Source organism: Parasteatoda tepidariorum, chromosome 4 (genome assembly GCF_982258835.1).
Source record: "Parasteatoda tepidariorum strain Cologne lab strain chromosome 4, Ptep-v5.0, whole genome shotgun sequence".
Lineage (NCBI taxonomy): Eukaryota > Metazoa > Arthropoda > Arachnida > Araneae > Theridiidae > Parasteatoda > Parasteatoda tepidariorum.
The window spans coordinates 79,674,856-79,698,343 of NC_141758.1; the positions used below are offsets into that span (position 1 = coordinate 79,674,856).

Genomic DNA, 23,488 nt, shown 5'->3' on the forward strand with positions numbered 1-23,488 from the left:
TTACTGAGTACATATAATCATTTTTCACATAGCTTTTGATTACTTTTCCTTTTTTTCCTAGCATAAATATTTGTTTGCAACCCTTATATCTTCTGAATTCGGTTTCGGTAAAATTCAAAATATATGTATTAAGGGCAGTGATTACGTAATATCCTATGCATTAACCCTTTGACGCAGATGGGACACCGGTGTTCCTTTTATATATATTTTTAAGCTGTAATTTCAAAGAAAAATATATTTCGTTATTCTTTAATTATAAAAAACAATTTAAAAAGTTGCTAAAAAAATCTGTTAGATTATCGGAACTATATTTGTACCAAAATATAAAATCCAAAAAAAGTAGTTCGAATTTTTAATTTCATTCATAATCAAAAAACTATCAGTAAATACAAATTAAAGAGATTTCATTGATGAATAACTAACTGTTTCTCTTGAATCAAAATAACAGTAAGTAAGTGCAAATTTGAAAAATTATTGTTTGGAAGTGAGCTGTGTTTGTAAGATATTACCTTTAACACAGGAAAAGGCACCTGTGCTTTATACTGTATCTCAGAACCATAAATTCGGAAAATACAAAATATAACATTTTTATACTTATTTTGACCAAAATTATGTTAAATAATGAGAAAAAAAATATGCAAAAATACAAATTAAAATTCTGCGTCAAAGAGTAAGTAAACTACATACATACAAACAACATAAAGATTAATTAATTTTAACAAACTTCAAAAAAAGGGGGAACTTTTTTTTAAAAAATTAATCAAACTGTATGATGGTACAGAAAAAAAATCTAGTTATGAAAAAAGTTTTTAGAACATTAAAAAACGTTAGCCATTATTTTTATACTTATTTTTAAAAAACTTAAATATTTTTTTGCTTAACTACGCTATAGGTTAAGTTTTCTAAAGCATTCTTTACGCCAATGTTTATTTTCAGCTTTTCTTTATACAGCAGTCTAAAATTATAATAATCAATATTCCATCCAATTTCCGATTGTTTCAAAAGTTTTAAGACCAGCATGCAGGAAAAAAATTAACTCCATTAAACAATTCCAGGATATATTTACTTTATTCTCTCCAAACTAAAAATAGAAAGATGCTGATACATTTCTCCCATATGTGTGCTGTTTTTATAATAGTTTGATCAACAATGTGCAAGTATGATTGAAGATTGGAAGTTCCTCCCCTCCTTAGATTGTTCTCTAAAAGGAACTAAATCAATAAGCGAGTCTTTGGGTCGCCTTGGAAACCTGTCTGCTTGGATCCTAAAACAGATTGCATTACCAACCCTTAAAAGCCTGTTTAGTTCCATTTTAGAACTTCTCATAAACTTTTACACTTTTAAGAACTTTGCGTTTACTTATTACAGAATTTGCTTTTCCTATTTATTTGTAATTCGCAAACTCCACAGAAAAACTTTCATTTACTGCAGTGGAAGAAAAAAAAACATGTTTTGTGTTAATAAAATTCGTCTTGGATTAATTTATGTAGACTAAACTAATCTGATTCATGATATTATGCTGTTACTCGTAATATATGTTTTTGAAATTCTAGTAAAAAAAAATTAAGTTAAAAAATATACATGTTAAAAGTCACAAATTAATATTTTTCCAAAGAACTAAAACACTATAAGAATCTTAATGATTCGTAAAATTTCGATGAGTAGTTTTGTTCTTTCAAAGAATGTAAGAATAGCAAAAATGCTATCGAAGTATACATATTATAAATAACAAATTTATATTTTTCCGAAGAACTAAAACACTATAAAAATCTTAATGATTCGTGAAATTTTGATGAGCAATTCTGTTCTTTCAAAGAATGTAAGAATAGCAAAAATGCTATCGAAATCCCCATTTTATTTAAGTAAACTATTATTTTGAACCCAATATGTTGGACACTGGCACTCACAAGGATATTCGAAGTGTTCTATAATTACCGCTCTTAATACAAAATCTATTAAAAAGAAATGAAAATCCTTCCAAGTCCAATAATAAGATTTAAGCTAGTAAAAAAGAAAAACGTTATCAAGACATGATGAAACATTAACGAGGAGTAGAAAACTTTAAAAGATTAAAAACTGTTTAATTTTCAGAGAAAACTCAAAGAAGATAAAAGATGACCATTAACAAACTTTTCAAATTTTATCTGTCAAACATACTGGTTTCGATAGATTTTGTACCGTTTTTCTCAACTGTAAGGTGTCTTATTTTGAAACTGTTTTCTCATTAATATTTATTTGCGATACCTAATTAGCATACAGTTTACTTTAATTTTGCAGAACTTCAAAAATAAATATTAAGAGCGTTAATTACAGAACTCCCTGTATATATACAAATATAAGTATGCATTAATTCAAACATTAAAAACATTTTTGATTAAGTTTCGGATAATCAAAAATGCTTTTCTTACATATATAATTAATATAAAATGACCTTGAAAAACTGCATTAAATAAAAAGCTATGGTCATCGACTGTTAGTATTCAAAATTTTAACTCTCGTTTTTATTGATTATAAATAAATATAAAAGAATATAAGTTATAAGTTTATTTTATTTAAAGTCTGATTTCTTATTCGTTGAATTGGTTTGCTTCGTTCTGCTCTTTCTATCCGCTCTTACATTCACTTATGCGCTCGTAAACATCAAGGATTATTATACGATATAATTCGGTAAACTAAATTAAAGAAATTAACGGCCATCACAGTAACGAAATATAGTAAATGGTGCACACCCAAGTACATAAATTTAAAGTTTTTATTTTTAATCAAGGATATAGTATCATCTTCGTCATCAATAACAATTCTTCTTTTAGTTTGCAAATTTTCAATGCTGAATCTGTAAAAAGTAATTCATTTTTAAACAGAATATCTGGTGATGGTACTTTAGATTTCATCAAAATTTTAAATCTCTTAATCTGTTGGATAAGGTTTTAATGATTGGAATAAACAGAAATCTAATGGCGCAATGTCGGATGAGTATAGTGAATGAGACCATATCTCCCAATCCCTTAATTAATTTTTTCTAGGGTTGATCTTCCTGGTCAATACGAGTTGGAAGGATCAAAATTACCGTGTTTAAACATTAAAAAAAATACTTTTAGCACTTTCAAACGTCTATTGCGATTATTAAACATAGTAAGTGTTTTTGGTGGCAACTGCTGCGTCACACCCTTGTGCAACTCAACATACAATGCTGGATATGTACCTTTTTCTTTATTACACCATAAATTTCAAAAAAAAATGAAAAAAATTTAATTTGTATTAATTTGCTCAAATTTTGTATTTTGCCATGTAAATTTACATTCTATAAGAATACGTAAGAATCATATAACCTACAACTAAAAACTTTTTTCGATTATTGGTAAATAAAATAATTAAAAATAATATTTACTGACAATTTTTACACGGAATTTAATAAACAAATTTTATAATTGAGTGCGAAAATTTTACAATTAGCTAAAAAGAGTCTTGAATTACGGCGAAATACACAAAAATAATAATAATGATAATGTAAGGAATCCAAACTTTAAACCGCTCTTCCAACCAAACTACTGACCTTAGTTCTCAGACTGTGGCTACCCCTTCTATTTTAGAGTAAGAATTCCGAATCCGTTGATTGTTTTTTTAGAGAAAGTATGTTTTTGCGTCTGATTTCTCACATTAAAATATCGTCTTCACTAAATAATTAGCATATTTGAGGTCAATCTTCCGAGCCATTAAGATTGAATCCTAGAACGTGAAAAAATCCGATCATTAAATCAAAAGTTATTTAGGGTGTTTTATTTTTTTTCCCGCACTGTACATTGAGACCTTTATGACAACTTTACGATTTAATGTTTTTATCACCTACTCAGAAAAATTAAGTGTAGGTCTGAAGTAAAAATCAAAGAGAAAGGTCAGTAATTGTGACATTGTGTTGCTAAATGGCACCATGTAATTTTTTTAGAATTATTGGAACACTGCATAATATTTGTGAATTAGATGTGTTTCTTGCGTGAGGTAAATGACATTTGATCAATCATTATTTTTAAACATTTATTCAAGACACACGTCATCAAGGTTGGCATTTAATTACGTGCAAAGAATAACAAATACACTGGTGGACAAAATTAAGAGATGGAAAGCATTTTCGCACATTCATTCGCACATGCAAGATATCCGCACACCGCTCCATGTGTTTGACAATGGTTCCGTGAATGCCCAGAGGTACAGGCAGGAGGTCTTAGAGCCCCATGTGCGTCTTTTCAGGGGCGCTGTTGGCCCTGAGTTCATTTTTATGGACGACAATGTGCGACCACATAGGGCTCTCATGGTTGATAAGTATCTGGAAAGCGAGGATATTCAACGAATGGAATGGCCAATCAAATCCTCTGAACTGAATCCTATTGAACATGCTTAGGATGCTCTTGGGAGAGCTATTGCGATACGCCAAACTCCCTCCAGAACCATTCTGGAGTTAAAAATTGCTCTGATGGAGGAATGGGAGGGTCTTCCACAAGTCCTCCTTAACTCCCCTATTAACAGCATGCATATTCGTTGTGCATGCTGTCTGTCAGGGGTGACCATACACCGTACTAGAGGCAACACATACTGTACAAGCCTCACTTTTATTGTCATCTTTTATCCTTAAGTTCAGACTACATTGGATTTATTGGCAATAGGTCTTGCCAGTGAATGGCACTTTCATTTTTGTTTTGCATACTTTATTATCATGGAATAAGCTATATCCATACCATATTTCATTTATTTATATTCAGTATTTTTTGAGATATTTGGGAAAATGTCTTCCATCTCTTAATTTTGCCCACCAGTGTATTTCTGTTTCATGTTTATTGTCTACGGTTGAATCTTTAATTCTAATGTTTTTGCAAAGATTTTTAGTTCCTAGAACAACTTAAAACATAATTTGATTTTAAATTATCTTTCTTTAAACTATTTCATTTTTATTTTTTCAGGATTGTCTTACTACGGACAACTTTATAATGTCGAACTTTCCAAGATGTCTTGAAATATCAACAATAGCTCACTTCAGTTAAAGCACGATAGGTAAACCAGGCTCCAAAATACATCGTACAAAGTGGCGGAAGGACCAAATTCCGCGGCTGAAAATGATCCCTATCGTCAAAATGCCACAGAAAATATGACAAGATCAGACAAAATGGACAATAAATGGGACCCAGGGCCTCCTATAGCCTTGGTTGGGTCCTCTGCTCCCAACGTTCCAACTGCCCCACATGTTCCATCTATTCCTCAACCTCCTACATTGCCGTATGGAGCTAACCTACCATCAGGCTCTCTGCCTCAACCTCCAGGTTGGCCCCAACAAGCGTTGAGGAGGAGTCAGTCCAGATCGACTTCCTCTTTGCCTCCTGAACCCTTCATGATCATGAAGAGCCGGACACTCAACAAACGTGTAACTATCAATGTGGGTGGTGTAAAACATGAAGTGCTGTGGAGGACTTTGGAAAATCTACCTCATACGAGGCTGGGGAAGCTGAAAGATTGTAACACGCATGAAGCTATCATGGAGATGTGTGACGATTACAGGTATGATATTGTTGTGATTTCTCTTATGCTGAGTGACGGAAAAATATGGAAGTGGTTAAGTATCATAAAGAAATATTCATCGGATATAAAATACACTGTAAAATATTTCCAAAAGAAGTACCGTAAACCGGGGCGAGTCTACCCATTTTTTCAGTTTGTCAACTTTCAAGTGGTCAAACTTTTGTAAATATTAAAGAAAAAAGGCTTTTAATAGGTGTTTCGGAATCGCTATTTATCCCTCTTTAAAGCTGTGAAATCGATTTTAGAAAATATTAACAGCTACGCTGTTACTGTATATTTTTATAGAACTGCTGACAAATCTCTCGTATGGGGCGAGTCTACCCATTCTACTAAAATGAATGTTAACATTGTAAGTAATCAAATTTTACTATTAAATTGTTATTTTAGTTACTATATAGGATATTTATGAAGTAAAATTCATAACTTTATTATATATTCCATTTTTTTATTCATAAAATAACACAAATTGAGTATTTGATCGATTATCACATTTTGATCACAGTTTTGTTTCTATAATCATTAACATTATAAAATAACATTTTTTTCTTATTATTGTTGATTAAAATAAATTAAAATTAATATAAATTTGCAATTAGATAATTAATAAATAATAATAATTAAAGATTATTAACAAAATCGAAATTCAAACATTGGGAGTCATGAAAAATCATTTTCCCATTCTTTTGGGAGGTAATAATAATTTATAAATAATCATTTATTTAACTTGCATTAAATAAAAAAAGTTAATTTTGTAATATAAAAATTGAAAAAATAGGTAAAATAAACATGCTATTTTATATTTACATTTATATTTAACCTATAAATTTTCTTATTAATGATAAATTTATCAATGCAGAATTAAAATAATATACTCAAATTCATTTAAAATGACTTAATTTTAATATAAACAAAGTTCTAAATTATATTATTATGCTTTATTAAAACTAAATACGAATGGGTAAACTCGGCCCGCGAATTCTGACTTTTTGTTTACAACAGCAAAACTTACATTCTTTTTGATTTTTTTTCATATAAAATTAATGTAATCTTAGTCTTAGATAATTTTATCACTTAACCAAAGTGAAAATAGTAATAATAATAATATACTTACGGAGCACCAACTAAAAGTTTGCTGATTTTCAATACAAATCTCTCAAAAGACGTTTGAACAGGTCGGTTAAAAAGACACCAAATAAATAAAAACGGATCAAACTACTACAGCGCGATCTTCCTTAGAGTCTGAACTAAGTCCTCCGTCGGTAAAAAAAATTTATTTGCAATTTAAAATAGTGAAAATTAAATAAAACTAAAATGGGTAGACTCGCCCCTGGATGGGTAGACTCGCCCCGGTTTACGGTATTCAACGACACCAATCTCGATGTTAGATCACGTACCTTGAAGCTGGGTCATCAACTGGAAAGTAATTACTACATTCTACTGGTACATCTTCTTGGAAGTTTTGGGATGTATGTTGAGTTTGGGGTCGTTAGAAAATATGTACAAATTATGGATTCTCTTTTTACGAAAATTTAAATCTAAAACAAAAATTGCGGGTTTTGTTTCAAAAGTTGCTTCCTACCTCACTTCTAGGGTAGAGGGTTTTGCCTCAAGTTCGGCACAGTTAAATGCATCTTTTGATTTTTAGATCCCAAGAGTATTTCTCGAGATATTTGACCATTACCATGCCTTTCAATCACCCTGCAGTTAATAGTTACTATTATAATTTTTGGCTCCACGAAAGTTCTGACATCTTTTGTGTTAAGCATACCGTTTAATAGCTAAGCTTGGAATATTTCATCATTTCTTCTGTGTTCTGTGCATACTGTCTACGTCTACAGTCCTGGTAACCGAAACTCTCCAGAGTGGCAGCGGACTCTGCAGATTTTACAGCATCTACAGATTACTTTCCACTTAAGATTTTTTTTTTAAATAGAGAAAAATGGCAATAAAAAGCCCAAAACAATTAAAAACCAACGATGAATTTTAAAAAAAATAAGAGTCTTTAATTTTCATTCATGAAGGCAAAGAAATAATTTTCCTTTTTTAAAATTTTGTACCACAAGAGACACGTCCTCAATTTATCTTTATTTTATTCTTTTTGTTATTGTTTTTGTCCTCCAAGTACTTGCGACAGTATAGTATATACTTCATTTTAGGCAGCAGTAAATAGGTACAAATCAAAACACCATAAATTACGATTGCGTTAATTTTTTCTTCCAAAATAAATAGAAAGTTTTAACTTCAATATTATCATCTGCAAGTTCAACCTTTCTTTCTGATTTCTTCATTGGGTTTAGTATAAGCTAATTAAATTTAAAACAAAGCTAAAGTATGATTGTATAAGATTCGAATTAAATTTAAAGACCACAAAGCTTTTGTGTTCAACTCTATTATATTTTATATTTGCAAATTCAGCTAAACATATAGTAGTTTAAACCTAATTAATTTCTATTTGACTACTTTGAGGTTGCAGACAAGTTCGTAATTTTTAAGATAGGGTTGCAGATTGACTCTGAAAGTCCTGGTACCGGATCAACAATTTATTTTCAAACTACTTTCTTGGGCAATCTGGATTGGTTAAATTAATCTTTAGTGTAAATATCGCAGTTACTCGAACCATCTTTTCCCTTGCCCTGTTACAGAGATCTGAGATTTTTAAAAGTAAATTTACAGAACCTGTGTCAACACAATGAATTGTCACTATGTTTAAGTTCAGTATACCATAGGTGCAGAGTGAGAGGGGGCATACTTTTTGGTTTTTCGAATACTGTTCGTTTATTCTCAGTTGTATTTATATATGCGTAGTTATTTTTTTATATATAAGCATAAAACTTAAAATAACCAGTTTTCAAAAAACAAAAAGTGTGCTACCCCTTCTAACGATACCCCTATCAATTTAACTATAAGTCAATGTTTTCTGGTTATGTTGCCTTTGGTATTAAAACTCATTTCAATTTAATTGCTGGTATGTTCAAACGTCATAATATAAAACGTTTTGCGTGTTCACATTTGGAACTGCTTTTATCTGTGTCACAGCTGGAATGCTTTGAGAATGTTTAACTATTTCCAGTATTAAACTGTGCTTTTTTTCTTCTTTTTTATTTTATTTATTTATCTATTTATTATTATTATTATTATTTTGAAAACCAGATTGTCTTCTATCTCCTCTTTACGATTAAGAAACAAACTTTATGAAATACTATATATAAATTAAACATCATTTATGTTTCTTGAGTCCCTTGAGCAGTTAGTTTTCTTGCTGCAAGTGTTCATCATTAGTCAAATGTCAAGTAGCAAGAACTAATTGAAATGCATTGTTTGGTTGTAACGAAAAGCTTTACTTCATGAAAATTCTCAGAACTTAAAACAAATTGGCTTAATTTACTATATTATACTACTTTACTGAATCCAGAATTCGTTTAGACCTAAATTTATACACTAAATATGTTTTTTATTAAATGTTCCTAAAATGTTTCGAATTTAAACAACTGTGCTAATGATGCTATTTTATTGTCATGAGTAGCAAGACTTGTAAAATTAATTGGACGCTCAAGGCGTAAACCATCCATCAGAAAAATATTTGCTTTGTCCAATAGGTCATTACTGAAGCTTTTTCATATCTTGTGTTGAATTCGAATCTATGAAAAGATTTAAGACTAATTTATTACGTTTTGTTGCAAAATGAAAAATTACAAAATATCAAATAAAATGCTCTTTGTATGTTATACTTTACAACTAAAGTAGGCTATACTTTACAAATAAAAATTTAAATTGCAGTAATATATTTATTTTCAAACAAAGTCATCATTTCCGAAGCTTCAAAAGAGAAAAAAAAATTCATTCATCTATTTTAATCGTTAAATTAACACATAATGATCTCCAGCGTTTTGTTAGCGGCGGTTTTAAACATGAATCATAAATTCACTGGAATTGATTTTTCGACATAAATTTGACATTGATTACTTTGAATATACGAATCGTAGCAAGTATCAAGTTCACTTATGTTTAAATAATAATTGGTTCTGCAATAGATTTATAATGTGAACATATTTACCTACCTATAACCTTTTGAAATAAAATATTTAATAAGAATAAAATTGAATAATTTTTGAAATGTAAACGTAGATAGTTGTCTATCATCTACTTCCTGAAATTAAATATGAAATTCTACTTTTACTCGATTTTTTTGTAGGACATCATTAAAATATAACGCAATTTCTACAAGAATTTAACTCGATAAGAATTAAATTGGTAGCAAAACTCATTACTGTAGAACAAGACTCGAAGTAATTGAAGACGGTTATTTTTTTATTTCAAAGACCCTCTAGTGTTATAAATAAATAGAACGTTCCGAATTTTTTTAAGTTACTTTAGATTGTCTAATAATTACTTTTATTCACCGGTCAAACTGGAATGGAAAAAAAAACTTTTCATTTATTATTTGCGTGTTCATAATATAGAAGAAATATTTTATTCTCAAAAAAAATATTAAATATTATCAAGAAAATAAATTTAGTATTAGATCTGAATTCATATATTCTTATTTAAGACAAAAATGCTTCTTCTTTTTGAAAATTTATTTAAAAAAAAAATTTAATAAATTCGGAATTTAATTTAACATTAAATTTCTTTTGTTACAATATTATTTTTATATTATTTAAAATTTTCATTAGTTAACAATAGCATTCATGGAAATGAAATCTAATTGGAAATATTTCACGTATTTGTTTTTTCTTCTATAATTCTTAAGAAATTTAAATTTAAATATATTAATTAAAAAATAAAATAAATTTATATATCGGTTTAAATTATTTATTCATAGGGGTGAAATAAATTATTTTAATTTTGATTAATTGAAATACTATTACTTGATCTTAGTTTCTATAAAAAATGTTTTTTGGAAGTACGAAAAATCCGTAGTAGTTGGAGGATATAAAAAGCTAAATTTTCAATTTAAATAAATATCTCTTTAAAAAGGAGGTAATTTTTTTAACCACAAAATTGCTAAGTCTTATAAATCTAAAATGATGCTCATACGTAATACTAAAACTTTATTTTTAATGATTTCTCCCCTTTCTTTTCATATTACATGACAAGAAATAATAGATTAATAAGGGTCCTAATATCGTAAATCATAATCCTTATTCTTTTATTTCCTCTTCATGCTTTTTCTTTAAGTCATTTTATTTTGTTATATTAAATGTATTAAGACGTTTACGTTTGGTGTAGTTGCGCCGTTCTCGTCTTTTTAACCTATAAACTCTAGATTCAAGCAAACACCTTTACTTGTTTTTGCCAGACTTAGTTTATGGTGATATTTTATTTCGTTACCTTGAGTTCGAAATGTTGTTTAAGATTTTCTTAGTATAACCCATTTCGGGTTTTGTACCTTTACATTTTTTCTTATATGTACATTTAGTTTTATTAGTAGGATTTCGATATATTTCGATTCTTTTTAAAGGGTAATTTAAATGGTATTTATATATGATTTATCTATATCCCATATAGCAAAAAACCACCAACATTTAACTCTTTGACGTATCATTTTTAAACATATTTTTCATACTTTTTATTATTTTGTATTAATTTAGGTCAAAATAAGTAAAAATATTATATTTATCATTTTAATAATTTATGGTTATGAAATATAGCATGAAACACCGGTGTTTTTTTTTCTGCGTTAAAAGTGAAATCTTCAAAATATGGCTCACTTCTAAGCAATAAATTTTCAATTATTTAGATCTAAGAGAAACAGTTATATTCATCATTGAAATTTCTTTTATTTACGAAATTAATTACTGATTAATTTTTTAATATGAATAAAATAATTTTTTTTTTATTTCAAACTACTTTCTTTGGACTTAATATTTTAGTATGAAATATAATTTCGATAATCTTACAGATTTTTTTAGAAACTATTAGACTGTTTTTTTATAATTAAAAAATACCAAAATATATTTTTGCTTCTAATAAGAGTGCCAGAAAGAAATATATGAAAGGGACATAGGTGTCGCATCTGCGTCAAAAGGATTAAGATAAAAAAAATTTTTTTTAAGAAAAATAGATTTTCCGTAGAAAAATACTTCAGAAACAGCTTGCCGGTATTTTTATACACTCTCTCTTAAAATATCTCCAAATATGATCTTCTAAGTTATTCAATTATTCCAAATCTGGTTGTAAAATATCTAGCCCTAGACTGGTTTTAATTCAACTTATACTAATCACATATATTTATTTTTTTTATTTCAGCTTAATGGACAATGAGTATTTCTTTGATCGCCATCCACGCTCCTTCAGCGCTGTCCTGAATTTCTACCGAACAGGAAAACTGCATTTGGTGGAAGAAATGTGTGTGCTGGCCTTCAGTGATGATCTCAACTATTGGGGAATCGATGAGCTCTACCTGGAATCCTGTTGCCAGCACAAATACCACCAGAAGAAAGAACACGTCCAAGAAGAGATGAGGAAAGAGGCAGAATCCTTGAGGCAGAGGGAGGAAGATGAGTTTGGGCATCATCGGTGCTCACAGTACCAAAAATTTCTGTGGGATTTGCTGGAAAAACCCAATTCTTCTGTACCTGCCAGGGTGAGATGTCCATCAATTCTTTTCCTCATAACCATTTTAAGTGTAAAATTTTTGTTCGGTTGTTTAATATTATTTTATTATTATTTGAAACAGCAAGAAATACGTAATAAGTCAGTAATATATAGTATCAATCTGTTATATTGTTGTTATTGTTTTTAATGACGCTTGGACAAGACAAGATCACCAGCCATTAAAACATTTACTGCCCAACAACCGACCACAGGACTTCTGATTCCATAGATTTTACGCTTATTGCATGAATTCGATTGGTTATAGTGGAGTCGAGGATCGAACCGATAGAACCTCGGTCCCTCAGGACCGGAGTCTGTCATATTAGTTTACGTTCTGAATTTTTTCTTGACATACTTTCGTTCCATTAAGTTAATCCTTTTTTATTTTTAATAGAACAATCTTTCGTGTAATATTTGCGATAAAACAGCAAGGAAAACACAAATGAGTCAAAGTTTGCTTTCAATTATTCTATCAGTTTGTATCGCGAAATTATAAATGGAAGATTAACATGTAACAGGAACTGTTACATGTTAATCCTGATGATGTTACCTAACTCCCCTATAAGTTTTCCACAGCATTTGTGCGTTCCCCTGTTATATATTAAGTTTTTAAACAGTCATTTCGACTAAAAATACTCTAAAATGTAATGTAAGGAAAAAAAACCGTACCTTTGAAAGAGAAACCGATTCCAGATTTGAAATCAGCCTTACGAAAGTGTTTGTTAAAAATCTCATGCAGCATAAAAAAAAAAAAATATTTGTTACAAATAGTAATTTTGATCTGAACCAGAGAACGATAGATCTCCAATTCAGTACCCCCACTGATATGATTTGTTATGGGAACATGGAAGACTTCGTGACCCTACATCCCTACATATCTAACATTTACCTGTCACCATTTACATCACGGGAAGTTTTTGGCCGGAAAGGATCGAACTCTCGACCACTTGGACATGGGTCTAAGGCCCTACCAACCAGGCTATCTCGACCCCTTCAGTGTTATTCATTCAATAAATTAGTAGATTTTGGCGATTTGAATTGGGCTCTGAAATGTTTAAAATTTTTAACTTTTCCACTAAAAAATGCCCGAGACATATTTCGTTTAGTAATTTTCCCGATGATTTCTCAGTATTAAATAATCAATGTGCAAAATATAATTGAAAAATTGCTGTTACGAGGAAGGTTACGCTTAAATAATTTAAGTGAAGATTTTTCTTAAAGGGTTTTCTTAACATCAATTCTCCCCAAAATGTTTCTCTCTTTCTTTTTCTTCTTATCTTCTTTTCCACTATATTCAAATCATTTCTCTGCACTACTGTTAACATAAGATGCAGAGATTACCATTCTAGGACACCATCAATCATAAAGTTATTACTCTTTCATCAATCAGAGTTCGTGTCGAGTTCATACTGCTTCCTATACTTAACGGTAAGAGAATTAATCTTTAGACCTTAAATAGAAATATCATGACACTACATTTCTTAGAAAATGTCAACACTGATTTAAGTTATTAATTTTCAACTATTCCAACAAGAAAATTCATTTAATTTCATTTTGGTTGATAAAAAAAGAAACTTTTAATTTCTTGAAATTAAACTTTTTTGGAGATAGCAGTAAATTATTTTTTTTTAAATTAAATATAACTAAAGTAGTTATATTTATTGATGTAATGTGCTTACAAAATTTATCCTCTGTTTTTATAACGTCATCTACATTCAGAACATTTAACTATTTTTTTAAACAATTTTTCTTCCGAAACGAGTGTATGTGGAAGATGGGAATACCTTTGTTTTGGGAACTTTAATCCCGCGAATTAAGTGTGTCCAGATGCGAAATATTAGCATTAACAATATTGCAATAATTTTTGGATTGAGAGCTCTGAACTATTTATTTTGCTATTTATTTATATTATTAACTACTTTATTCACTTCTTAACACCATTAAGGACATAGAAGTATTTATTATAATAACTATTTTGTTACAGAAAAACTAATTTTCAAAAGCCACTCTTGATAAATCTACCAATATCTGTGTGAAGCCAAAACCACGTTAATTTAACTTCAAGCTATTATTTTATTGAAAATAATAACTTTCAGTTAAATTAAGCTTCAGGTTAAATACTATAACAGTGGAATTTTATTAATTATGCACACAAATAATTTAATAAATAAAATTTTGTTTCCAAAAAAATATACTATTTTATTATTTTAACATCTGAAAACAATTTTTGTATTCAGCGGTAGCATCTAATCTTAATTTATTAAATACCAAAATTATGACCCAAACTTTTTTTCTATACAATATCCTTACAGACATCGAATTTAAACTCTAAATAGGCTATAATTAATATGTTAATGAATAATTGGTTATGTAATATTTAAATTAAAACATATGATTAAAATTACGTTTTTTTTCTCTCAAAAACATATCTGCTTTGTCAATAAATTTTATTATTTAAAAAATTATTAGATACATTAATTATTTAAATTAATTCCTTTTAAATCAGCATCCAAATTGCTGCGGGCTTGTTTTCAAACATTTAAGATATTACAACGCATTGAAGAGCAAGTAAAACTCATATCCTCATTGGATTTTAGTAAACACGATAACTTTTTTTAAAGTAGTGCATGTGCCCGATCTGTCTTTTTTTGTCGCTGTTTTTTGTTTATATGAACTCTGCACCTTGGAGTAAGTTTTAAGAAACAGCTGCACGAGATCTTTAATTGACACTCTTCCATCATCTCTTAACGGATCTGGCAAAATAATACTAATAAACTCTAATAATCTTGACTCAGAAGCTACATTAAATCTTAAGTTAGTTATGTTTACTAAAAACAAGATTTGCAGCACATCCAAGAGTACAGATAAATTATGTTTTTTTAAAACTGGTAATTTTTTGCTTCCACTAGATCACGTTTTTCCTTCATGTTCACAATTTCTTTTTTAAAAATAACACTGTTGATTCAATTTGGGATTCCTATACACATACATATTTTGCTAAAATTCAGTTTCTATTTATAATAGTTGTCAGTAACGTGAAGATAGCACATTTTGCTGTAAAATAATTTTTTATTCAAATAGTGTATTAATATGTCGTATTTTATTCAAAGTTAAAACATAGTAAAAAGCAAAAGACAATTTTTTGAGCAAACTATTCAATAAATAATTGGTTTTAATAAGTTTTAAATTTTTAGTTTTTAATTTTTATAGAATAAAATTTTTAAATGTATTAAAGGAGTAAATGATTCAATCGAATGTTAACTTTCATAGTCGCTTTCTAACTTTCACTTAAAATCTTTAATACAGAATAAAATTTTTGATGTTTGAAATGACTAAAACGATTCGACAAATGGCTAATTTTCTCACTCATATTTTAACTCTCATTTTTAAACCTTGTTGTAGAATAGAATTTTTACTTGCATCAAACAACCACAGAGAAATGAAAAAGGAATTTAATAAATGATTGATTTTTTTTTTATAAATGTTTTCTTAATTTCTATTTTAAACTTCGTTGTAGAATACAATTTTTATATGCATGAAATTGCCACAGAGAAATAAGTAACTAAACGATTCAAATAATTATTAATTTTCATAATCGTTTTCAAACACTCTTTTCGGTTGCATATTATTCTATAGTAATGATTGGCAGGTTGTCCAAAATTTAAAAGCTAATTTTAACTTATGTCTTATAAAAAAATATAAATGCGTATTTTTCTAGCCTTAATTCAAAAACTAGACACAACAAAAAACAAAACTTCTTTCCAGAAAGCAAATTAGCTGTCTATTTTTCTATGCTTGTTTTTATAAAACTCTTGTGTTAAGATTTTTAAATGCAATTCAGGATGTTGTAAGTTTTAAATTTTGAGAGGTGGCTGATTACAAAAATGAGCGTGCGTGAAATTTTGTTTTTTAAACAGTTCATATACTTAAGTTTAGTGAATATCCGGCGGTATATTATTAGAATAAACTTGCAACTTTCTGAACTTTTGAAAGTCGTCTGACACGGTTTAAGACTTTTTGACGAGAGAGATATTTTCCCTTCGATTGCCAGAAAAATATGGTCTAAAATCATACGTGCTTAGTTTTTGAAGTGAAATTCAGATTTTGTTTTTTTTTTGTTCTTATACCAAAATAAAAAAGGGAAGTTTTTTTCATGACTAGCTTTATAAATATTTTTTAAAACAAAAACAACTTTTTCATTTTTAAATTGATGAATTTATGGCCGCTTAAATAGTGTAGAACAAATAAAAATAAAATGAATCTAATTTTTTTTTATAGTTCTAAAAAAATTCACAGATCCCCTTACCTATAACATTTTTGAGTTATTTTCTTTTGTTTCTTTTTGTGTCCAAAATCAGGCCAATTTTGCTGCTTTAACTCACATTTTTTTTATTGTTTAGAGACAGATTAAGTTCTACCAAAAGGGATGAAAAAAGTTTTTTTTTCTTTCTTTTTTTTCAAAAATCATATTTTAATAAAAATGAATGCATAGAAAAATATTATAAAAAGGACCTATAACACTGAGGTAAGAATGTCATATAAAATCAAAATAGTAAGAGAGTTATGACATTTTTCTACTGTTGTCGGACAAAAAAAGATGTCTTAACTATCACGTAATATTAACAATTTATGTAATAATATTTAGTTCTAAAACTGATGTAAAAAATTCTTCAAATACTTTTATTTTCACGCGTGTAAATTACGACAAAATTTGAATTTTATTTTAAGCACTTTAGCCAACCGTATTTAATTATTTACTTGAGTACGTGTGATGCAAATTAAACTTAATGAACTAATTTAAGCATCAAAATGAAATAATTGAAGCATCATACGTAACTCGGGAATTTGGGCCGTTGAGTCCGCCATTGCTTCAATTAGTTTTTGTAACATTTTCTATTGATTTTGATTTGACAAGTACGTATAATATACTTCTGTGTTTTGTGCTGTGCACTTTCGATTCTTTTACTATCAAACTCTATATTCGCTTAATCAAATGTCTCTATTGTTTCATAGAAATACAGTGTTTCTAATACTTTAACATTAATGTGCATAAAAATTAAAAGCAGATTGTTTCGCAAACTTTATGCAAAGCTTTCAACCCATAATTTTAAGGTAAAGGTTTGAAAAACAGTTTAAAAAGCAGTAAAATCAAAATTATCAGTAGAACAGTCTCTATTTAATATTGATTATTCTGTGTTTTTTCTCATGCATATTAGATGCTAATTTTTTCTGCATATCAGATTAATAATAATGCAAAATAAGTCGCTTAACAAGTAAATAAGAATCATTAAAATATTCTTTTAGCTGCGAGACATATCACTCATTCGTAAATATTATGCGATAATTATCTTCAGTGGCCGAAAAATAAAAATAAAAACAAAATTTTTGTGCTATAATGGCGAATTTATGCGGCTCTGCGAATTCTACAGGTTATGTTTTTGAATTGTTTCCAAATAACGAGTTATTGTTTGGAAATAAGGTCATTAAGTCGGAGATAGACTTCGACTATTTATTGTTATTCTGTGTGACAATTGTTACACTCATTCAAATCAATTGGGTCTCCATGGAACCCAGCTACTTAGTTAACCTGTCGACACTAAATCAGATTTTGTCACACAGCTTTGTAACCAAGCAACATATTTTTATAATTTTTATTTAACTATGAAAAAATAATAGTAGCTTTTGTATTTGTTTATATAGTAGTGAAATATAATTGTATCTAAGCGACAATAATTTACTACGGTATTTTTACTTTTTTTTTCTTCTTTAGTATATTAGAACTTATGGATCATTTTGCTTTATTAATATTTATTTCATATATTTTCATTGCAGAATTTATTTTTCGTAAACATTATTATAGCAAACTTTTAAATAACAAATACTTCATGCAATTAAATATCTACTCAACATATTTATATGGAAAACATCTGAGAAAAAAGAAAGTAATGAAATTTTGAGAACTGCGTTTTTTGAATAGACTGAAAATAAAGAAAAAGGCAGAATAGCTAACTTTCAGATTTTCATTGGTAGCACTGGGGATCTTTTCTTTCCTGTTTTAAAAAAATTTTTTTAACAGATCTTAATTATTTTTGTATCGCTGATTTTAAAACTACAAAAGGCTTCTCTCTCCGAACTAGTTTTTGTTGAACTGACATTTTAAATTTTTTTGTCGAAATATATACATTTAAGAACGTTATATATAACATAGGGTCACATAAATGCTTACGATAAACTTCTAAAAAATTCAGAATAGGGGAAGCTCCTCTAGACGCGTACGGTGACATTTTCGTGCATGGCTTCCTATGCAATTTTATTTCTGAGCATGTGCCTTAACTCCCTTCGAACTTTATTGTTATATTTATGTAACCCCCTTTAATATATACTGTTTTTAAACTTGTACAGTGCACAATAAAAAACGGATCACCCTGAATAACCTTTAATCTAATGATCTGATTTTCCCGTCCTTGGACTCAATTTTAATTGCCCAAAAGGGTGACCTCAAATATGTTAATTATTTAATGCGGCCGATATTTTAATGTACGAAACAGACACGCAAAAACGCACTTTTTCTGAATAAAAATACCTTTCTGTTCGACGGATTCAGATTTCTGACCCTCAAAATATAGGGGCAGCCGTAATTAGAGGAATATGGTCCTAATAGCTTGGGTAGGAGAGCGGTCCAAAAGTTTTGACAATTAAACGTTAATTTTATTTTTTGCGTATTTCACCATATCTTAATAACTTTTTGAGCGAATTGAAAAAATTTTGCACACAATTATAAAATTCGTTTATACATATAATCCCATGCAAAAATAAATTTTAGTAAATATTATTTATTATCATTATATTTAATAATTGTCGAAAATTTTTTAATTGTAAGGTATAAAATTTTTACATAATTTTAAAGTATCTAATTTTGCATGGCAAAATACAAAATCTGAGTGAGATTAGTTGAATAGTTCCAAAAAAATCGAATTTGAAAGCTCACTTGATTTTTTTCAATCCGATTAGTACAATTGGCACTTCTGTCAGAGTTAAAACTTTTTTTTTCCAGAACCGAGCAGAAATTTTGTTTCACTTCATAAAAAATAAAGAAAGAATGAAATGGGGAAAAATTAGGTTTGAAATCTTTTTCAAATATTTCAAATTTTTGTTACAACAGCAAACCAATTTTTTCCGGAAATGGCGTCCCTTCCCCCCTCAACTACCGCACTGATTTTAGATAGCTGCAAAATCTTTTAAGAAGAATATCAAGGAACACTTGAAAAACATTGCATGCAATATTCGAGTCTCAATGGCTCAGGGAATAGAGCGTTCGCTTTCCAATGAACAGGGTTCGAATCCCAGCGATGGCTGGTCGATACGAATCCCGCATCTGGCTTGAACCGACCACAGTACTGTCGTGAAATATCCTCAGTGGTAGACGGATCATGGGTTAGAATCCCCTTACCGTCAGTCTAACCGCGGGAGGTTCTCGTGGTCTTAGTGGAATTGGTCCAAATGTTCATTGATGATAATTTCCCAGCGGCGATAATATCACTTTGAGAGCCGTGTTGCCTTTTAGGGGATAGAGCACTCACGTCCCAATGAGGCGAACCGGGATCGAATCCCAGTGATATCTGGTCGATTCAAATTCCACACTCTGCACGCACCGACCACAGTACTGGCTTAAAATATCCTCAGAGGTAGACGGATCATGGGCTAGAATCCTCATGCTGTCAGGCTAACCGTGGAAGGTTCTCTTAATCCTTCCTCTCCATGTGGCGCAAATGCGGGTTAGCTCCATCAAAAAGTCCTCCACAAAGGCAAATTTCTCCTAATACTTTATCCAAGAGTTTCCTTGTCTTCTGGATTGGGTTTAAAATTACAAAGGCTACGGAGTTGAACATTAGTAGTCGTAAGCCCAAAATTGGGTTGGCTGTTCAACGACGGTTATAAATTATAAAATAAAATGCATGCAATATTCAAAATTGACGCTCATCAAAATTTTGGATTATGACATTGTCACATTTAAATATATAAATATCTGCTGAAAGGTTAATAGCAAGTGTCTGTCATATCTAACAAGCATAGTTTGATGAAGTGTTAAAGAGCTTGGCAGTTTCTTAATATGTTTCCATGGTTTTACCGCTTCAGAAAATAGTACACTCATCAGCATTGACACTTCGATGTTCATAAGATCTCTCGCTTAAAAGATTGATGTCACACTGCCAATGTTCATTAATTCTTCTCGATCCATTACTTGAACACAAAAAAAATATTTTTTTTTTCACCTTTCCTTAATTTGGCTTTTTTTGAAGGGCAAATAATCCTTATCCTAAAATGTCTGACAGTTAAGGGTGTGGTCAAACAAATGGTGAGATAATTCAATGTATCCTTCTTTATTTTGTTGCTGCCATGATGGCTGGGGGGTAAATATTTAGCTAAAATATAATCTGAAGCAACCTAACAGCTTTTATTTTGGATTTATATAAAGGACCTATGGAGGCATGACGAAGCAAAATAAAAGTGATTATTGGATATTTTTTTAAAAAATAAACGTACTTGTTTATTATTGTTTACACTTAGATATCGAATTAAGTTTAGTCGATAATAATAATAAGCAGTTCTGCAAATATCCACTTTTTTTAAAACTGTTGTAATTATATGAAAAGTCCAGATGTAAATCTAGAACTACTACTTGATGAGAAATGCGGAAAATATAAGGAAAATGTTTTAGGAAATGTACTCTTTTTTTTTTTCATTTAAAAGATTCAAATGAAAAGATAATGGCCGTAGGGTATGTTCATATCAAAGTTAATATATTGAGATAGAAATTAAAGATTTTTCAAAAGTTGAAGTTTTCCTGATAAAAAAGTTTTAGTACCTTACAGGTAAAAAGATATTATGTAGGTTATTCCACGACAAAACATCCCTGTCATTGATTTAAGTATTTTCAATGTCATTAATTCTTAAATTTTACACTTTACGTTTCTTACTTGATAATTTTTAACAATTTCTTTTAAAATAAAGAAATAATAAATCTAAACTAAAAAACAAAAAATGTGCTGTCTGTTGGAGATTCTTGTCTAACCTAAATAATTTGACCTTTTCGTTACAATCACCGAAATTCCCGGCATCCACGCGACGATCTGTGTGTAAGAATGCCGTATTTAGCCAGCATCCACGAGGCGACATGTGTGTAAGAGCGCCGTATTTAGCCGGCATGCACGAGGCAACATGCATGTAAGACCGCCGTATTTAGCCGGCATCCACGAGGCGACACGCATGTACAATGCCGTATTAAGCTGGCATCCACGAGGCGACATGTGTGTAAGAGTGCCGTATTTAGCCGGCATCCACGAGGCGACACGTGTGCAAGAGCGCCGTATTTAGCCGGCATCCTCTAGACGACACGCATGTACAATGCCGTACTAAGCTGGCATCCACTAGACGACGCGCATGTAAGAGCACCGTATTTTGCCGGCATCCACGAGGCGACCTATGAGTAAGAACGTAGTATTTAGCTAGCATCCAAGTGATATTGTTTGATGACAATTGATACTACCAAAAGCATAATTTGAAAGCGCTTTATAAGTAAGTCAATTGTACTTTTATTTATAATTCTTATAAAATCTCCAAATATACTTTATGTAACACTTCAATAAGAAAATCTGAACATCAGCTTACCGACATGTAGTGTGCACACTTCGCACGGCAAGGTGCACAGTTCTATGAAGAGACTTCGGCGATACGGACTACCGTAACAAAAAAGTAAACACTTAGGTTTGTAACTACGATAATTTTTTTTTCCCTTTCAAATAAAGAAAAATCTAGTTTCAACTCTTAAATTATATAAAACTATGCAAACTTTAAATTTCTAACATGGAGTGAGCAATTTAATTTAATACGTTTTCTCTTCTGATAAGTATTAAAAATTGATTTCTCAAACTTGTCTGAACTCTTAAATTAAAAAAAGATTCTAACACTACCTAATTACTTTAACTTCTATAAATTTTTTTAATTGTTACTTTTAATGTTCTCATCTTGATAACCGATTTCTATTACAATTGACACATTTTCAAACAATACTCTTCAATAAACGCTATATATGCTGACTCCAGAAGATTTAAACCTAACCTTTAAACGACACCAGTTGACATACTCAGTTGGAATGCTAATTTCTTTACATATCGTGCCGGTACTCATTGTTTCGTGCTGCACCCGACTGTTTTAATTCCCATGGAATTATGAAAAATATTATTTGCTGTTTACATTTTTCTCTCAAACAATTCGATTTGAAACCTGAAAGTAGTAGCAATATTGCGTACCGAAATTGATTTTAGGATTGTGCTTTCAGAAATAAATGAATAAATATGATCTTTAAATAATTGATTCTGTGTGCGTTATTTAAATTAAACAAAATTCTACAATTACGTGAAAATTTAAAATATCTCTAATAACAAAAAAAGAAGTCTAAAACTATTTGCAATTGCTGTTGTCATTTCAAATAAGCCAGAAAATCGTATGATGTGGTTCATTGAATAACGAAAATGATATTGATTTTTTTTCAGTTGTTATCAGCATAAAGTTAGTTAAAGTTAGAATTAACTCATAGTAAAATATTTCTTTATCCCTTATTTAACGACATTTAAAAATAATATTTAATTATCATTGTTTCTCAGAATTATTCACCGCTTTTATTCCGGTTTTGATTTTGATTACCATTTCGAATTATATACTTAAAACTAAAAGAGGTGTACCAATATAATAAAGTATTTAAATACTACTGCACAGAGCAAAAATACTTCATTGTGGGTAACAACAGAAATTTCGAAATCGAAATTTTGGCTACTTTTAGATAACCAAAAACTCTCACATTTTTGATGTATCTCCGAGACCAACGACAATACCAGCATCGATCACTCCCTGACCGATATAAGCACAATTAATCGCAATGCTCAAAGGGAATTTATCTTCTCTTTATCTGCTATTAGAACTAAAGCTAACTGAACTCCTGACTAGCTAAAGCTCCCAAGAGGCAAAGGATTCAAAATTGAGATGCTTATATATTTTATAATTGTGTGCAAGAAGTTTTCAGTTCACCTTAAAAGTTCTCGAGACATGGTGAAATACAAAAAAGTAAAATTAACTTTAAGGGCTCCAAACTTTAGACCGCTCTCCTGCCCTAACTACTGGGACCATTTTTCAAAGATTGCGGCTACCCCTTATATTTTAGGGGTCAGGAATCCGAATCTGACGAAAAAAAGGTATGTTTATTCAAAAACGTTTTTTTGTGTCTGATTTCGCAACTTAAAATATCGTCTGCGCTAATTAATTAGCATAT

At 29.7% G+C, this 23,488-nt stretch overlaps 1 protein-coding gene across 3 annotated transcripts in view; it reads left to right on the top strand.

Annotated features, from left to right (window-relative positions):
• The window catches only part of LOC107438489 (potassium voltage-gated channel protein Shab), a 122,965-nt gene that overhangs the window by 40,084 nt on the left and 59,393 nt on the right, over positions 1 to 23,488 (top strand). For all 3 annotated transcript variants that reach the window (XM_087161450.1, XM_087161449.1, XM_043041866.3), the window contains exons 2-3: positions 4,953 to 5,544; positions 11,815 to 12,151. In XM_087161450.1, the coding sequence (XP_087017576.1) occupies positions 5,138 to 5,544; positions 11,815 to 12,151 (744 nt within the window). In that variant the 5' untranslated portion in view covers positions 4,953 to 5,137. The remainder of the gene's footprint in view (positions 1 to 4,952; positions 5,545 to 11,814; positions 12,152 to 23,488) is intronic.